General features: G+C 41.2%; 1 protein-coding gene across 2 annotated transcripts in view; it reads right to left on the reverse strand.

The window, feature by feature from the left end:
* Nucleotides 1-15,923, reverse strand: part of SYNE2 (spectrin repeat containing nuclear envelope protein 2) — a 447,442-nt gene that overhangs the window by 280,074 nt on the left and 151,445 nt on the right. For both annotated transcript variants that reach the window (XM_063947243.1, XM_063947242.1), the window contains exons 28-33: nucleotides 15,215-15,838; nucleotides 11,415-11,977; nucleotides 10,333-10,503; nucleotides 8,843-8,993; nucleotides 6,398-6,556; nucleotides 843-1,004 (exon numbers count right to left, since the gene is read on the reverse strand). In XM_063947243.1, coding sequence (XP_063803313.1) covers nucleotides 843-1,004; nucleotides 6,398-6,556; nucleotides 8,843-8,993; nucleotides 10,333-10,503; nucleotides 11,415-11,977; nucleotides 15,215-15,838 — 1,830 coding nt within the window. The remainder of the gene's footprint in view (nucleotides 1-842; nucleotides 1,005-6,397; nucleotides 6,557-8,842; nucleotides 8,994-10,332; nucleotides 10,504-11,414; nucleotides 11,978-15,214; nucleotides 15,839-15,923) is intronic.

Below are 15,923 nucleotides of genomic sequence, written 5' to 3' on the forward strand. Positions count from 1 at the left end.
TATTATTTCTGAGGCCCATTTTTTAATCATAAATAAATACAGTAATTTAGACCACTGATTTTGCCCTATTTGCTCACAATCTTTCCATCTCAGTGTTATCCCTTAAACTACTGTAGGTATACACTGTCTGATGTTTTGGTCATCCTGACAATTGGTGTGATTTGTCTGCAATTTGAACACCCCAATATCTTAGCGATTTTTTTTTATTAAAGTAACCAATTTTCTGCCACACCACACTGAATTTCCCTATGTCTGTCCACAAGGATGATGAAGTAGTCATGGAAAAACACTGGAAATATGGTCAGATTATCAAGAATGCCCATACAGTGCTAGATATTGGGAGATTGAGGCCGAGATTTTCTGTCTTGCCCAACCGATCCAATAATCAAAGAAGCGTGTTTGTGATCATGAGTTCTCCGGTTTATCGGCAAAATGCCTGAAACAATGGTTCATACACACTATCTAATAAAACAGGCTGTGCATCCGATTATTGGAAAACTGGTCCACAAATTGTATCGTGTGTATTAGCTTTAGGGGTCTATTTATTAAGCCTTGGATGGAGGTAAAAAGAAAGGAGATAAAATACCAGCCAATCAGCTCCTAACTGACTGGCTGGTACTTTATCTCCATCCAAGACTTAGTAAATAGACCCCATAGTCTCAGGTCCCTTGAACTCAAGCCTCAATGAGCAATGAGTAAATTCCAATGCTGACTTTCATAATTATCTTACATATGAAGTGGCTGGCCTGCTTATCATACACAGACATTGCAGGTGTTGGTGTTACTTTGGTACGCAGGTAGTAAGTTGAATAAACAGGTCACATAATAAAATACATACTTACATTTAACAATCCAACATCGTCACTTGTAAGAATTTTATTTTCAAAGAACTTCATTTTGAATGAGGACCACTGCTCAATCTCCAGGGATAGTTGCAGGATTTTGTTCCACAAGGAGACAGCGCTTGCCAGGTTTTCATTACTGCTATCAATTTTCTCACACACCTGAAGGGAAATTCCATAAAGATGATTGGAAACTCAAAAGGTGATTGTGAGAAGTTTGGATCCATTTTAAATGTCAAACAAAGAATGAGACAGCGCTATTCACGTTGTATATAAAATAACCTTTACTTTATATTTTATGCAAAGTACATATATAAATTTTACACATATAAATATCACACTATGATACCGGCCAGTATCAATTTATCTAAAATATACAATGTATTAAAAACAATTCCACATTAAGAAAAATTCATCCAATTATATCCAGCTGAAATAACAGATATTTTATAGCTCTATAAATCTCTTAATGAGGCTTTGAGATAAGATATTCTATACTCTTGATATAGCACGATATGCGTAATTAGTAAGCAGGTAAGTCTTTCAGAAGCTCCACATGCAGATGTTAGTCAAACAAATGATATTTTGAAGCAAATAGATATGTCCATTAGTTCAAGCAAACTGGTTATTAGTGCACTATAATTGTAATTAATGATGCAGCTGTTAGTTGGAAATCAGCTGTTATTGCTTTTGGTCAGGTAGATGTGTAGATATAGACTTCTGTTAGGTTAAATACCGTCCATAAATCATACCAAGCTTAATATTATGATGTTAAACATGTATCGCTTTTTAAATATAGTCAGCTGTCATGCCAAAAAAGCAATGGATATAGGAGCCTAAAAACTGAGAGTCCACACTTCACCACGAGTACAATATGCTATGTACTCTATTTAATACCTCTCCTCACAGTGCTTGTGGGTGTAGCAGCCTCTCCAGCAATGGGTAATGGTGACTGGGGTCTGTATCCCCTTCTCCGGTGTGTGAATTTACCTCCTTAGTGCAGCATATCCTGATGCCCACTTCAAACAGCCGCAGCCGCGGCGTGCAGCGTGATAGCGGTCACAGGAAATCCCGGCTCTCCTTAGCACTTACCACTGAGGAAGCCGCCGAAGCCGGAGGGTAGGCGGAGAAACGCGTTTGGAACACTCTCTGTGGATAAAACCACACTACGTTTTGCTGCTGCTGCTGCGGCTGACGGAAGAGCCCCGATCAGCACAGACTGTGCTAAGGAGAGCCAGGATTTCCTGTGACCGCTATCACGCTGCACGCCGCGGCTGTTTGAAGTGGGCATCAGGATATGCTGCACTAAGGAGGTAAACTCACACACCGGAGAAGGGGATACAGACCCCAGTCACCATTACCCATTGCTGGAGTGGCTGCTACACCCACAAGCACTGTGAGGAGAGGTATTAAATAGAGTACATAGCATATTGTACTCGTGGTGAAGTGTGGACTCTCAGTTTTTAGACTCCTATATCCATTGCTTTTTTGGCATGACAGCTGACTATATTTAAAAAGCGATACATGTTTAACATCATAATATTAAGCTTGGTATGATTTATGGACGGTATTTAACCTAACAGAAGTCTATATCTACACATCTACCGGACCAAAAGCAATAACAGCTGATTTCCAACTAACAGCTGCATCATTAATTACAATTATAGCGCACTAATAAACAGTTTGCTTGCACTAATGGACATATCTATTTGCTTCAAAATATCATTTGTTTGACTAACATCTGCATGTGGAGCTTGTGAAAGACTTACCTGCTTACTAATTACGCATATCGTGCTATATCAAGAGTATAGAATATCTTATCTCAAAGCCTCATTAAAAGATTTATAGAGCTATAAGATATCTGTTATTTCAGCTGGATATAATTGGATGAATTTTTCTTAATGTGGAATTGTTTTTAATACATTGTATATTTTAGATAAATTGATACTGGCCGGTATCATAGTGTGATATTTATATGTGTAAAATTTATATATGTACTTTGCATAAAATATAAAGTAAAGGTTATTTTATATACAACGTGAATAGCGCTGTCTCATTCTTTGTTTGTTTTTTTAAACTCTTGGGATAACTGGGATCAGTGTCCCGAGACTAGCGGCTTTTCACATTGTAGGTGACAGCGCCAAGTGTATATTTCTATATCCATTTTAAATGTCCACTAGAGAATAATGACTGCATGATAATGTTCATGATGCACGGATTCTCCTACCTGCTGTAATGATGAGCCCACTCAGGGCGGCCTATGCAGTAACTAACATATTGTCTTTGCCGATTGCTTTCTTCTTTTTATTTTTAGTTACTCATTTATTACCCACCTATGTGAAATATGAGCTCACAGTAACCAGGGTGGGTTGGGCATGTTAACCCGGTGGTCGGGATGCCAGCAGCATCCTGACACTGACAATCCCGGCGCCGGAAGGGGTAAGTATTTTACCCCTCCCCCATTCCCTGACCCTAACCCTCCTGGGGTGGTGGCTATGGCTAACCATTTGGGGTTGGGCAACTTTAGCTATCAACACCCCTAGTGCCTAACCCTTCCCCCCTCCCCAGTGCCTAACCTAAACTCTGACCCTAACCTGGGCCCCGATACTCACCTTCAGGATGTCAGATGTTGGTGTTCTGGCGCCAGTCTCCCGGGTGGCGTCAGGATTCTGGCGCATCCCCTTGCGACTCAAACCTGCAGGTGGGGCCACCGTGACTACATCTATTACTACAGAGGGGTGGGTTCCTGCCATCACAACTATTGCTAAAACACAAGATACCCTAGAACATGTGTTCAGCTAGATTAAAGCATACTCAACTGCACACAGCGGACTTAATATTTGGTTGGATGGATTAGTATTGTGGAAAATGTACTTTTATTATTGACTAAGAACGATTTGTATCACTGGTGCCTGATTAACTGATTTGCTACATTCTCATGACAGTAGCTTAGACTACAATGTGGGTGTGTAGGTGGCAGGTGTACTTTACATAGTACATAACACCATCAGTCAGGAGTCCATTCATTACCAAAGATAGTTAAAAAAAGAAGCCTAAGGGGTCTGTTTACTAAGCCTTGGATGGAGATAAAGTACCAGACAATCAGCTAGTAACTGTCATTTTTCAAACCCAGCCTGTAACATGGCAGTTAGGAGCTGATTGGATGGTACTTTATCTCCGTTCACTTTATCTCCATCCAAGGCTTAGTAAATAGACCCCTAAGTTATGAAAGTAATTCCCTCATGCTTTCTGTGAGAGTGTTCAGTAAAAAGCATGCCCAGGATGCCAGTTATCCGCTGGGCAACATCCTGAGTAGTAAGCTCCACTTCCTTGGTTCCAGTCAGTGATCTCAGTGCTTGTCTCTGGTCTGGAGAGCTGAGAGGCAGCAAGAAGAGTCAGTAAGGGGAGTCGGCTGATACACAGTAAGGGGAATCGGCTGATAGACAGTAAGGGGAGTTGGCTGATAGACAGTAAGGGGAGTCGGCTGATACACAGTAAGGGGAGTCGGCTGATACACAGTAAGGGGAGTCGGATGATACACAGTAAGGGGAGTCGGCTGATACACAGTAAGGGGAGTCGGCTGATACACAGTAAGAGGAGTCGGCTGTTAGACAGTAAGGGGAGTCGGCTGATACACAGTAAGGGGAGTCGGCTGATACACAGTAAGGGGAGTCGGCTGATACACAGTAAGAGGAGTCGGATGATACACAGTAAGGGGAGTCGGATGATACACAGTAAGGGGAGTCGGCTGATACACAGTAAGGGGAGTCGGATGATGCACAGTAAGGGGAGTCGGCTGATACACAGTAAGGGGAGTCGGATGATACACAGTAAGGGGAGTCGGCTGATACACAGTAAGGGGAGTCGGCTGATACACAGTAAGGGGAGTCGGCTGATAGACAGTAAGAGGAGTCGGCTGTTAGACAGTAAGGGGAGTCGGCTGATACACAGTAAGGGGAGTCGGCTGATACACAGTAAGGGGAGTCGGCTGATACACAGTAAGGGGAGTCGGCTGATACACAGTAAGGGGAGTCGGCTGATACACAGTAAGAGGAGTCGGCTGTTAGACAGTAAGAGGAGTCGGCTGTTAGACAGTAAGGGGAGTCGGCTGATAGACAGTAAGGGGAGTCGGCTGATAGACAGTAAGGGGAGTCGGCTGATAGACAGTAAGGGGAGTCGGCTGATAGACAGTAAGGGGAGTCAGCTGATACAAAGTAAGGGGAGTCGGCTGATAGACAGTAAGGGGAGTTGGCTGATAGACAGTAAGGGGAGTTGGCTGATAGACAGTAAGGGGAGTCAGCTGATAGACAGTAAGGGGAGTCAGCTGATAGACAGTAAGGGGAGTTGGCTGATAGACAGTAAGGGGAGTTAGCTGATAGACAGTAAGGGGAGTCAGCTGATAGACAGTAAGGGGAGTTGGCTGATAGACAGTAAGGGGAGTCAGCTGATAGTAAGGAGAGTTAGTAAGGAGAGTCATCTATAGACAGTAAGGAGAGTCAGTTGATAGACAGTAAGGAGAGTTAGCAAAGGAGAGTCATATATAGACAGTAAGGAGAGTCAACTGATAGAGAGTAAGGAGAGTTAGTGAGGAGAGTCATGTATAGACCCGAGATTCCCAAACGCGGTCCTTAAGGCACCCCAACAGTCCAGGTTTTAGGTATATCCATGGCTCAGCACAGATGGTTAAATCAAATTGACTAAGGTGCTAATTAAGTCACCTATGGCCAAGCATGGATACATTTAAAACCAGGAGCGTTGGGGTGCCTTGAGGACTGCGTTTGGGAACCTCTGGTATAGACAGTAAGGAGAGCTAGCTGATAGACCGTAAGGAGAATCAGCTGACAGACCGTAAGGAGAGTCAGCTGATAGACCGTAAGGAGAGTCAGCTGATAGACCGTAAGGAGAGTCAGCTGATAGACCGTAAGGAGAGTCAGCTGATAGACCGTAAGGAGAGTCAGCTGACAGACCGTAAGGAGAGTCAGCTGACAGACCGTAAGGAGAATCAGCTGACAGACCATAAGGAGAGTCAGCTGACACTAAGGAGAGTCAGTAAGGAGAGTCAACTGATAAAATAGTAAGGAGAGTCAGTAAGGAGAATCGGCTTATAGACAGTAAGAAGAGCCAGTGATAGAAAGACAGAGCTGTCTCACGAAGCAATTTGCATAATAGCCACTAATTAACATGCAATTAGCTCGGTGATTGCTCTAATGTTTATGTTCTTCCAGGGTAATGACGGAGATATTTTTCTTAAGTATAAGATTTCAATTAATTAATCGCTGCTCCAGCAATAACAGGTTAACTCTAATGAAAATGTAAGTACAAGCTATGAAATTAAGATTTTCCTCTCTGCTCATTATTATTGCTTTCTAACTACTGTAGGGCTGCAAAACAAAAGATCATGTTTATAACAAACAAGATATTACATTGTTTGCATTGCATTGGTATACTTAAAGTTACCAACATCAGAATTATTAGTATTTCATGGAAATTCTAATTTCTTTTTGACTGTAAACTAATTTAAAAAAAAATAGTGAACTATAATGAAAAATACTCACATCCAACCACTTGTCAATGATGGCGTTGGCCTCTGCTTGGAATGGGGGGTCTTTAAAGCTTTTAATTGTATTGATATGAAATTGCAGCTTTTTGCAGATGCTGCTGATTTCTTCAACATTTTCCGAATGACCATCAATCTCTTGTTTCAGCACTTGCACCTGTAGAGAAGACTGGATTATAAAGTACAAACACTGTACACATGGACACCACTCACGCCACTAAGAAACAATGAGGGGATATCCAATTATCCCCGTTAAAACATCGGGTCCGAAAAACGGCCGTTTTCGGACGTTTAACTGACTTTTTTTTACGATGTTTCTCCAATTTTTTTTTACAGGCTATACTGTTAAATCGCGTGAAAAAAAAACTCTTTCACCCGAAAACACACAGGTTCAGTGAAACGTGTGTTTTCGGGTGAAACAGCCCCGTTTTCGGGGATTCTGCTTCGCCTGCCGGAGGCAGGTGAAACAAAATTCCTGATAAGCCGCGCCATGTGCCGGCTTATCGGGGCTAATTAGATAGCCCCCGGCGGGACAATTAGCCCCGGTAAAAAAACGGGGCTAAGGAGTCTATTAACCTAAGCAACATACAGTACATGTCAGAGTAAACACAAGTTATTCAGTTGTTAGATCGTTGCCACGCACTAGGATGCACCAATATCAGCTTGTCAAGTACCACTATGGGAATGCGTTCAATTAGCCGGCTGTCAGGTTTACCGGGGGACAGGATACCGATGCCGGGGTGTAGTATGTTATACCGGCGGCCGGGATCCCGGCGGCCAGCATATCGGCGCCGAGATCCCGACCGCCTGCATGCCGGCAGCTGGGCGAGCGCAAATGAGCCCCTTGCGAGCTCACTGCGCTTGCCACGATGCGGGCACGGTGGCGCGCTACTCCTGCCACGCTATTTATTCTCCCTCCAGAATAGTTGTCGGTATGTTGGGTGTCGGGATTCCAGCGCCGGTATACTAAGCGCTTGGATTCCAAGAGCCGGCATACTGGATACCACCCCCGATGTCGGAATCCTGACAGCCGATAATGCCGACAGCTGGTATCCCAGCAAAACAGGATTATTCCCAGTCGTGGGTGTCCACGACACCCATAAAGTGGGAATAGATCCTGCGGCGAGCGTAGCGGGACACGGAGGCCCCAGAGTGGTGAGCGCAGCAAGCCCACAAGGGGACTCTCTGCACTCGCCCCGCTGCCTGTATTCTGGCAGGTGGGATGCTGCTGTCGGGATATGGACGGTCGGCATCCTGGCCGCCGGTAAAATCATACTGAATCCCCGCTATGTGGGTGGCTGGTCTTAATGAGATCTTACTCAAGTGCAGAACATTAACTACTAAACGAAACCTATTTATTTATTATTTATTTATTACCAGTTATTTATATAGCGCACACATATTCCGCAGCGCTTTACAGAGAATATTTTAAAAATCACAATTCAGGAGCTGTATGTTTTTAAATTGTATAAATTCAATTAGTTTTTATACTATGAGCTGCAAAAAACCAGTCCAGCTGTGTCTGTGTGCACACAGCTATTTTAATTAGTGATGATGAAGAGACACAGATCTCCACCTCAGACATGAAAGCAAACCAAAGAACCAAAAAATGACTGTTTTGCACTAAATTACTAAATGGTGCATATATGAATGAATACTCCTGTATAATATATAACCATCTGATTTATTTATTCAATAAAAAAAAATATATACAGGTTGAGTATCCCATATCCAAATATTCCGAAATACGGACTTTTTTGAGTGAGAGTGAGATAGTGAAACCTTTGTTTTTTGATGGTTCAATGTACACAAACTTTGTTTAATACACAAAGTTATTAAAAATATTGTATTAAATTACCTTCAGGCTGTGTGTATAAGGTGTATATGAAACATAAATGAATTGTGTGCTAAGACTTAGGTCCCATCACCATGATATCTCATTATGGTATGCAATTATTCCAAAATACGGAAAAATCCGATATCCAAAATTCCTCTGGTCCCAAGCATTTTGGATAAGGGATACTCAACCTGTATAAAAAGATTGGGTAACGTTCTGCTTTTACTATATAGAATTCATGTGTACAAGTCATCAAATACTTTTCCTAATTGCTATAACAATGGAAAACACCTGATATATATTACTACATGTAGTATGAACACACAGGACCACACACAGTGCATGTTTTGCAGATCTTCTCACAGAATCACAAGTGAAATAATTAGCTCCACCTGTGGACCTTTTAAAATGCGTCAGTGAGTAATGAATACACCTGTGCACCTGCTGGGTTACCTGCAAAACATGCACTGTGTGGGGTCCTGAGGACCGAGTTTGAGAACCTCTGATCTAGAGTGTTCATAAGTATTCAGGGTCTGGTTGATGAATAAATGGCGTCCTATGACATCAAACACAGACCCTACACTGCGCACACGTAAATAACACTACCTTCAACATAATCTTCTGAAGATTTTCTTTTCCTTTATAGGATGAATGATGTGATACTGTAGTCTCTGCTTTCTGAATCAAAGATGTCAATATGGTCTTGTATCGCTGGAACTTGCGGAGGAGTTCAATTACTACTTCACATTGCTCTTTACTAGAAGAGAGAAGGGTTTAAAACAGTTTGGGGGCTTTTTTTTATATCATTTCAATGTATTACTTCAAAAAAGAAGCCCCCACGGAAAGTTTAAAATAAAATGTATCACCCAAGGACTAATGAATGACTAACAATTTATTGCTAATCACTTTTTGCAGCCTTTTTATAGATAAATTAGCATAAATGTAAGTTGTCTTTAGCATGTGAACTTGTGTGCTATAAATTCCTACTGATATTTAGGAGCAAGATGGTAGTCTGAGCGGGTTAGGTATGCGTGACAAGCGGTCAGGAGACCAGTGGTAAGCATTCAGCCGCCGATATTCCGTCAGTGGAATGCGGGCAAGAGGGGTTTGGGGGGTGAGGGGAGGGGGGCAACAAGGCCCCTTGCAGGCAGGTTCTATTCCCACTCGTAAACACCCATAAGTGGTAATAGTCCCGGCTAGTCGGCAGTCTCAGGGGGTGGGATGTAGGGGGAGTTGTTGTGACCCCAGGTCACATAACTACTTTCCATCTGAGCTCCTTACTAAGCAGCTACTGTATCTGCAATAATGTATTTTAGCAAAACAGTGCTACCATTGTCAAACGTTCAGATTTCCTGGTCTCTACCTGCTTTTTCTGGTAAAATTCCCTTCAAATTTTGTGGTAAGTACTACACACAGGGTCGGCAAGAGAAATCTTGGGGCCCAGTACAGTGATCCAGTATGTCTGATCCCCCCCCCCCCCAGTCGCTGGCTCTGACTGTACATAACAGGAGAGCTAACAACACAAAAATTCTAAACTGAAAAGTTGATTTTGTCAGCCTGCTACACGCCAGGAAAAAAAAAATCCAATAGTGGGAATATTGCTACACACCACGAAAAAATAAAACTGTCTCTGTAATAACCAGGCTATGGGCCTAATACAGAACTGATCACAAATTTCAGTTTGTACACACCCTACCCAAATCTAACTATCTCTGCACATGTTATATCTGCCCCTCCCTGCAGTGCACATGGTTTTGCCCATCAGAGAAAATTTCTGCTGTTGCGATCAGGTCTGAATTAGGCTCTATATCCGTATTTCTTTAGGTGCCCTGAAGTCTCAGAATCTGAGGAGGTAGCCCAAGTGGGTCTGAATCTTTAATAAACTTATGACTCCTCTTTCCCCCCTTCTGAGCCTGGAGGGTGCATTTATACAAAATGGTGGCGGTTCCCTACGAATCCCCATTATTTTCAAACTACCATGTTAATACCTTGAGTCAATAACCCCTAGTGGTCTAGTGACCTGACAATACAAACGTACATTTTTCTAGATTTGCCATGTTTTAAGGCCCTGTGGTCCTCTGGCTGACCTATCTCACCTCTGAGAGATGTACTGCTTTGTGTCCTCCTTTAAATTCTCACAATCTTCCCACCCACGCAAGTCTTTTCCTTGTGAAGTCGGAAAAGGCTCCAGAAAAGCACCAGAGATGGATTCATTTTCCTGGGCAAACGAATCCAGCTTTTCCTCCAGCTTTATCAAGGATTTCATTCTAAAATTAAAGTCAGACAAGACACTACTGAACACTACAGAAGACTTATATGGGAAAGACTTACGGTAGTATACTTTTGCCATAAACAAGTCATGTCTTACCATTGTTTTTATACAGTACCATTAATATCTCCAAGGAGATGCCTACTCAGAATAACTCAGATATTCCTAACATGCAACAAGTAAAATGGTGACATATAAGATACCTTTTTAGTTAAATTTCCAACCATCTGTAGTAGTTGATCATTTTTTCTGGTATAAGAAGACACGTTATATATAAGGAAAATGTTGAGGCTGATTCTGAGTCACAGGCAGGGTGGAGGATGGTAGGGTCTAAAGACGCACAAGTGGGTGTCCCAGTCCCTGCACATTCATATGTACGAAGGTACACCAGAAGAAGGGCTGATACCAGCATTAGCATAAAGTCGCAGACGCAACAATGGCAAAAGACGCTAAAGTGGTCACAGCAGTGTGCAACTCTGAATCAGCCCCAATATGTCTCTGATTTGATGAAAGAAGTCGGCATACAAAATGAGAGACTTGCGATGATGGTGTTCCCAGAATATATAATAAAACCCTTTTTGATTACCAATAAACGTTTTGGACCGTAATAATGTAACCAGCGTACACAAAACTCAGCATAACAGTTTAGTAATAAGGGAAACAACTATTCCTGTATATCTCTCCAAAAAAGCTTTTTATAATACAGTTAAATCAGCAATTTGGGTTTTGGCCCTTGGCAAAATGCACTACCCTTGTACAACATACTATATCAGATGTATTTCAATAAGTATATTCACCAATACATGAGACTCATTTCATCATTTTCAGGACTTGTTAGGACCAATGTGTGTTAAAATCTAATGTAACTCAAAAGAGAGCACATATACATCCTCCAACATCATGACATACCTCTGCTGTACAGCATGAATAGTCGGTTCTTTTAAACCAATATTATCAATCTGATCTCGAATGTCTTCAATGTGTTTGCAGAGGGTTTCCTGACTATTGTTCAATGTCTCCTGCGCCTCCTTCTCTTGCAGGTCCTGAAGCTCTCTTAGAACGGCTTGCTGGGCACTTTCTAGCTTCTGAAAGAATTCACTGATCATTTTCTGGCATGAGGTTTTTTCCCTATATTCCGGATCCTCCAATATGATTTCAGCTGCCTGCAATCGGTCATCGAGCCTCTCTGCTTCTTGTCCAAGACAGTAGATGTCCTTCTCTAAAGATTCAAGGTTCCTCAGCTTCTCCTGTAGCGCGATTCGGTCCGCAGCCAGAACTATGGATTCAGCGTCAATGGACATTTTAACGGCTTCAAGAGAAGACATAAATGTTTCCAGGGATTTCAGGGTTGTTTCTTTTTCTTTCATGACCTCGGTGTCTGTTTGTAATTCCATCTTATACTGATCCAACATGGACGAAGCGCCCAACTCATCATATTGTTGAATCTCGTTTTCAAAAGTGCTCTGAACATCCTAGAAGAACAAAAATCATAAAATATATTAATTGTCTTTATTTAAAGAAAAATATTGTACAAAAACACACTACCAAAATGGAACAGGGATACAAAAAAATAATAATAATAATAACAATAATAATAATAATTATTATTATTATTATCATTATTATTATTATCATAATAAAAGTGACTGACTGAGGAAGCCCCCGAGAAGCTATTGAAGCGGAGAAACGCGTTTTTTTATTTGAGCTTACCAGTGCAGACGTCTATACCTACCGGACCTCTGGAGCGTTGCTATGGAATCATATTCGGATCTCCAGATATGGCTCTCTAACGGAATTAGCAACCAGAGCCGGGAGCAAAGAAACCAGTAACCGTCCAGAGAGGAAGGACGTGGTAACTCACTTTTAATGCAACAACATGGCGATGTTTTAAATGTTGATCAAGAATTTAAGCACGCTATAAATTATTTGTATACATTTAAACAGACTGCTGACTTGCTAAATACGGATCAAATGTGCCCTAACTAATTGCTTTTTGTCGAAACAGACTGTTGTTGTAATAACAATACAAACATTCTAAATACTGCAGATAAAGAACTTTTCCAGCATTAATAAACTGGACAACTGTGGGGGGGGAGAGAGAAAAAACTGTGGCTATAATCATAGTCTGTGTGGGTATATGTGTCTGGATTGTTATAATTACATCTGAAGGCAGTTGTGGATTGATTGTATTTTAAATTCATAATAGCAAAGGGTTTCTTTGACTCGCAGAGACCAAAAGATACATGGAGGCTATATAAAGAAACATACTGTAGTATCAAATTCAATTGATGCCTGTAAATCGGGGACAAATAAGATACATAAATATTTCATTAAGAAACATATAGGTAGATGTATTAACCTGGAGAAGGCATAAGGAAGTGATAAACCAGTGATAAAGCAGTGTTAACTGCAAGGTGATAATGCACCAGCCAATCAGCTCTTAACTGTTAATTTACATATTGTAGCCGATTGGCTGGTGTGTTTATCACCTTGCATTTATCACTGGTTTATCACTTCCTTATGCCTTCTCCAGGTTAATACATCTGCCCCATAGTATCGAGGTGTAGTTGGTCTCTGCAAGCCAGAAGTATACCTAATAATAATTGTCAGCTGAAATGTGTGATTTTTGTTAATATAAATTATGTTCTGCACTGGTATAACTGATTTTTAATAGTGGATTGAATAATAAAAAAGACTTTTTTTTTTTTTTTTAAATACATACAGCTTCCCAGCGCTTTCTATTTTTGTTTTTTTGTTCTTTTCTAAAGGGGTTGAGTATTCCCTGTTTATTGGAAAGCTGCGGGAATTCTGTTAGGAATGTTGGGTATTCAGTTGGCACCAGGAAAATTTCCTTTTTTCTTTCTGGTATTATAATAAAATAATGTCATAAGTCCTTAATTAAATGCTTGCATGTCAGACATGCAAGAACAATTAATATTGTAATCAGTGGCAGCTCCAGAGGTGGGACTGCAGTGCAGTCCAAAATTCAAAAAGGGTAGTCACACCAACTGCCACCTTTTATCATCCCAAACTGACTCACTGCAGTTGGTGTGTCTTCCCTATTTGAATTTTGGACTGCGCTGCTGCCCCACCTCTGGAGTTGCCACTGATTGTAATAAATCCTAATTCCATATTCCGTATATTAAGATAGAGTAACTAACCTACTGGTGGGACAGGGATTAAAGAAGTTGTACAGCAAAAAATGAGTAATTCCCCTCCCTTGCCAATCATGGTCCCTTGGACCCGTAACCATTTTTGAAAACTCCAAAGCAAGGATCTGACACAGATGCGCTATGGCTTTCAGTAAAAGCTCCTTTGTCAGATCTCTTCTGCTATGGAGAGAAACAAACAATGCTTAAGGTGTTCCTCATGGGTATGGTATAAAAGATCTATAATGTCTAGGTCGACAGTCATTAGGTCGACCCCATATGGTTGACATGCATTAGGTCGACACTGACAAAAGGGTGACATGGACACAATGTCGACACATGAAAAGATCGACACAGGAAATGGTTGACACACAAAAAGGTCGACACAACATTGTAAAAAATATTTGGTGCCGTTTTAACCATCACAGCACAGGGAACCGCTCAGCACAGGTTACTATTCCTAACCGTGGATGGAAAAGTACGACAAAGGTGTACAAAATGAAAAAAAAAAAACCTTAAAAAGTTGTGTCGACTATTGTCATGTCAACCATTTGTACCTGTCGACATTTTCCAGTGTCAACCTTTCATAGGTCGATCTTTTGTCCATTTCTACCTTTCGTCAGTGTCGACCATATGGGCTAGACCTTTTGACTGTCAACCTAGACATTGTCTATCTACTGTATACATTGGAACCCGTTCCTTAGAGGTACAAGAGACTGCCTAGACTCTGCTGAAGCGAGTGTATGGTAGGGGTCTCAGGAGAGGGACCTTCCCCAAACTGCTGTTACTGGAAAGGAAGAAAGTTGGTGGTTTGGTTAGTGAATGCAGAAGACCCCTTAAGACCATCAAAATATATTTTTTAGGGCATTTTGGAGGCTTGCCTCAGTGTTGAGCATATAATATATATGTACTTTATTCTTGGAAGTGTGAAACAACTTTTCTAGGCACAGTTGTTCCCATTGAGTCTTAAATTATTGTTTTTGAAGCATGGTATGCCTGTGTGGATACATGCAATCTCTGCATGCTGCCATGATCAGCCATAATGGATCACGGCACAGGTGTGTAACACAAATAAATGGTCCATCGCATTACAACCAATGAGCATATATAACACCAGGCCAGGCATTACAGTTATGCTTCTTAAAGGCATGTCGCTGGGTATGATTATTTTTATTTTTAGTGTTTTTTACTTGATTGGATATTTGCTTCTACTCGGTCTTTAATCTATTACTTTACTGTCTCAACTTTTACTTTGAACTTGACCCTACACTGGATTCTGATTTTGCACATTTCCATTTTCTGGTCAGACTATTGTATGGGCCCAGATCTGAAATCTAGGGTTAGATTTCCTATAGCTTCTAAAACAGACAAGTGGAGGCACTGCCCATGGCATCCAATCAGAGTCTATCATTTTCTAAAATGCAATACAAAAATGACAGCTAAAATCTGATTGGTTTTTGCTATGGGGAAGATACACTAATGAATCAAGTGACTGGTAGTGCTGCGTCCCCTTAGAAAATGCTGAAAGCTTGCATGAACCCTATATGAAGGGTGCCATACCTTAATTTTCTGCAGAACTGATCCTATGTTTGATACTGTGAACTGCTCCATCTCCGGTTCCTGAGGCTGTTGGTGTAATATAGAACCCAAGTCACCATGATCAGTAGGTGTTTCGCTCACTGATTGTATTCCATAAGCCTGTCTGTCTTCCAAGTGTTTAACTTTTTGCAGAATGGCCTGTTTTGCCATTTCTAGATTTTCAAAGAATGCACCAACCATTTTCTGACAAGATGTATTTCCTCCATGTTCTGGGTCTTCTAGGAAAATCTTGAATGGCTTCAGACGCTCATCAAGCTTTTCAGCCTCTTCTTTCAGACTATAAACTTTCTTCTCTAGTTCATTGAGGTTCTTCTGCTTTTCGAGCAAAGAGATTCTGTCCATTCTCAGTATTGCGACTTCAGCCTGGATAGACAGTTTAGTTGCTGCAAGAGAGGAGAAAAAGGCTTCCAGGTCTTTGAGAAGAGTCTCTCGTTCTTTCATCGTTTCACCAGTCGCTTCTAGTTGGGTCTTGTATTGATGGACAATGGACTGAACAGCGAACACATCAACTGGACTTGACGGATCAATAATTTCAGTAGCAATGTCACATTGTTGAATATGATCTTCAACAGTATTCTGAACTTCCTAAAAAGGGAAAACAAAAATGAGAAAGTGTTAATAACATACAGTATGTAGATGACCTTATAGATTGTATTTAATATTGTGCCAT

The sequence above is a fragment of the Pseudophryne corroboree genome, chromosome 12, assembly GCF_028390025.1.
Source record: "Pseudophryne corroboree isolate aPseCor3 chromosome 12, aPseCor3.hap2, whole genome shotgun sequence".
In the NCBI taxonomy this organism is placed as follows: Eukaryota; Metazoa; Chordata; class Amphibia; order Anura; family Myobatrachidae; genus Pseudophryne; species Pseudophryne corroboree.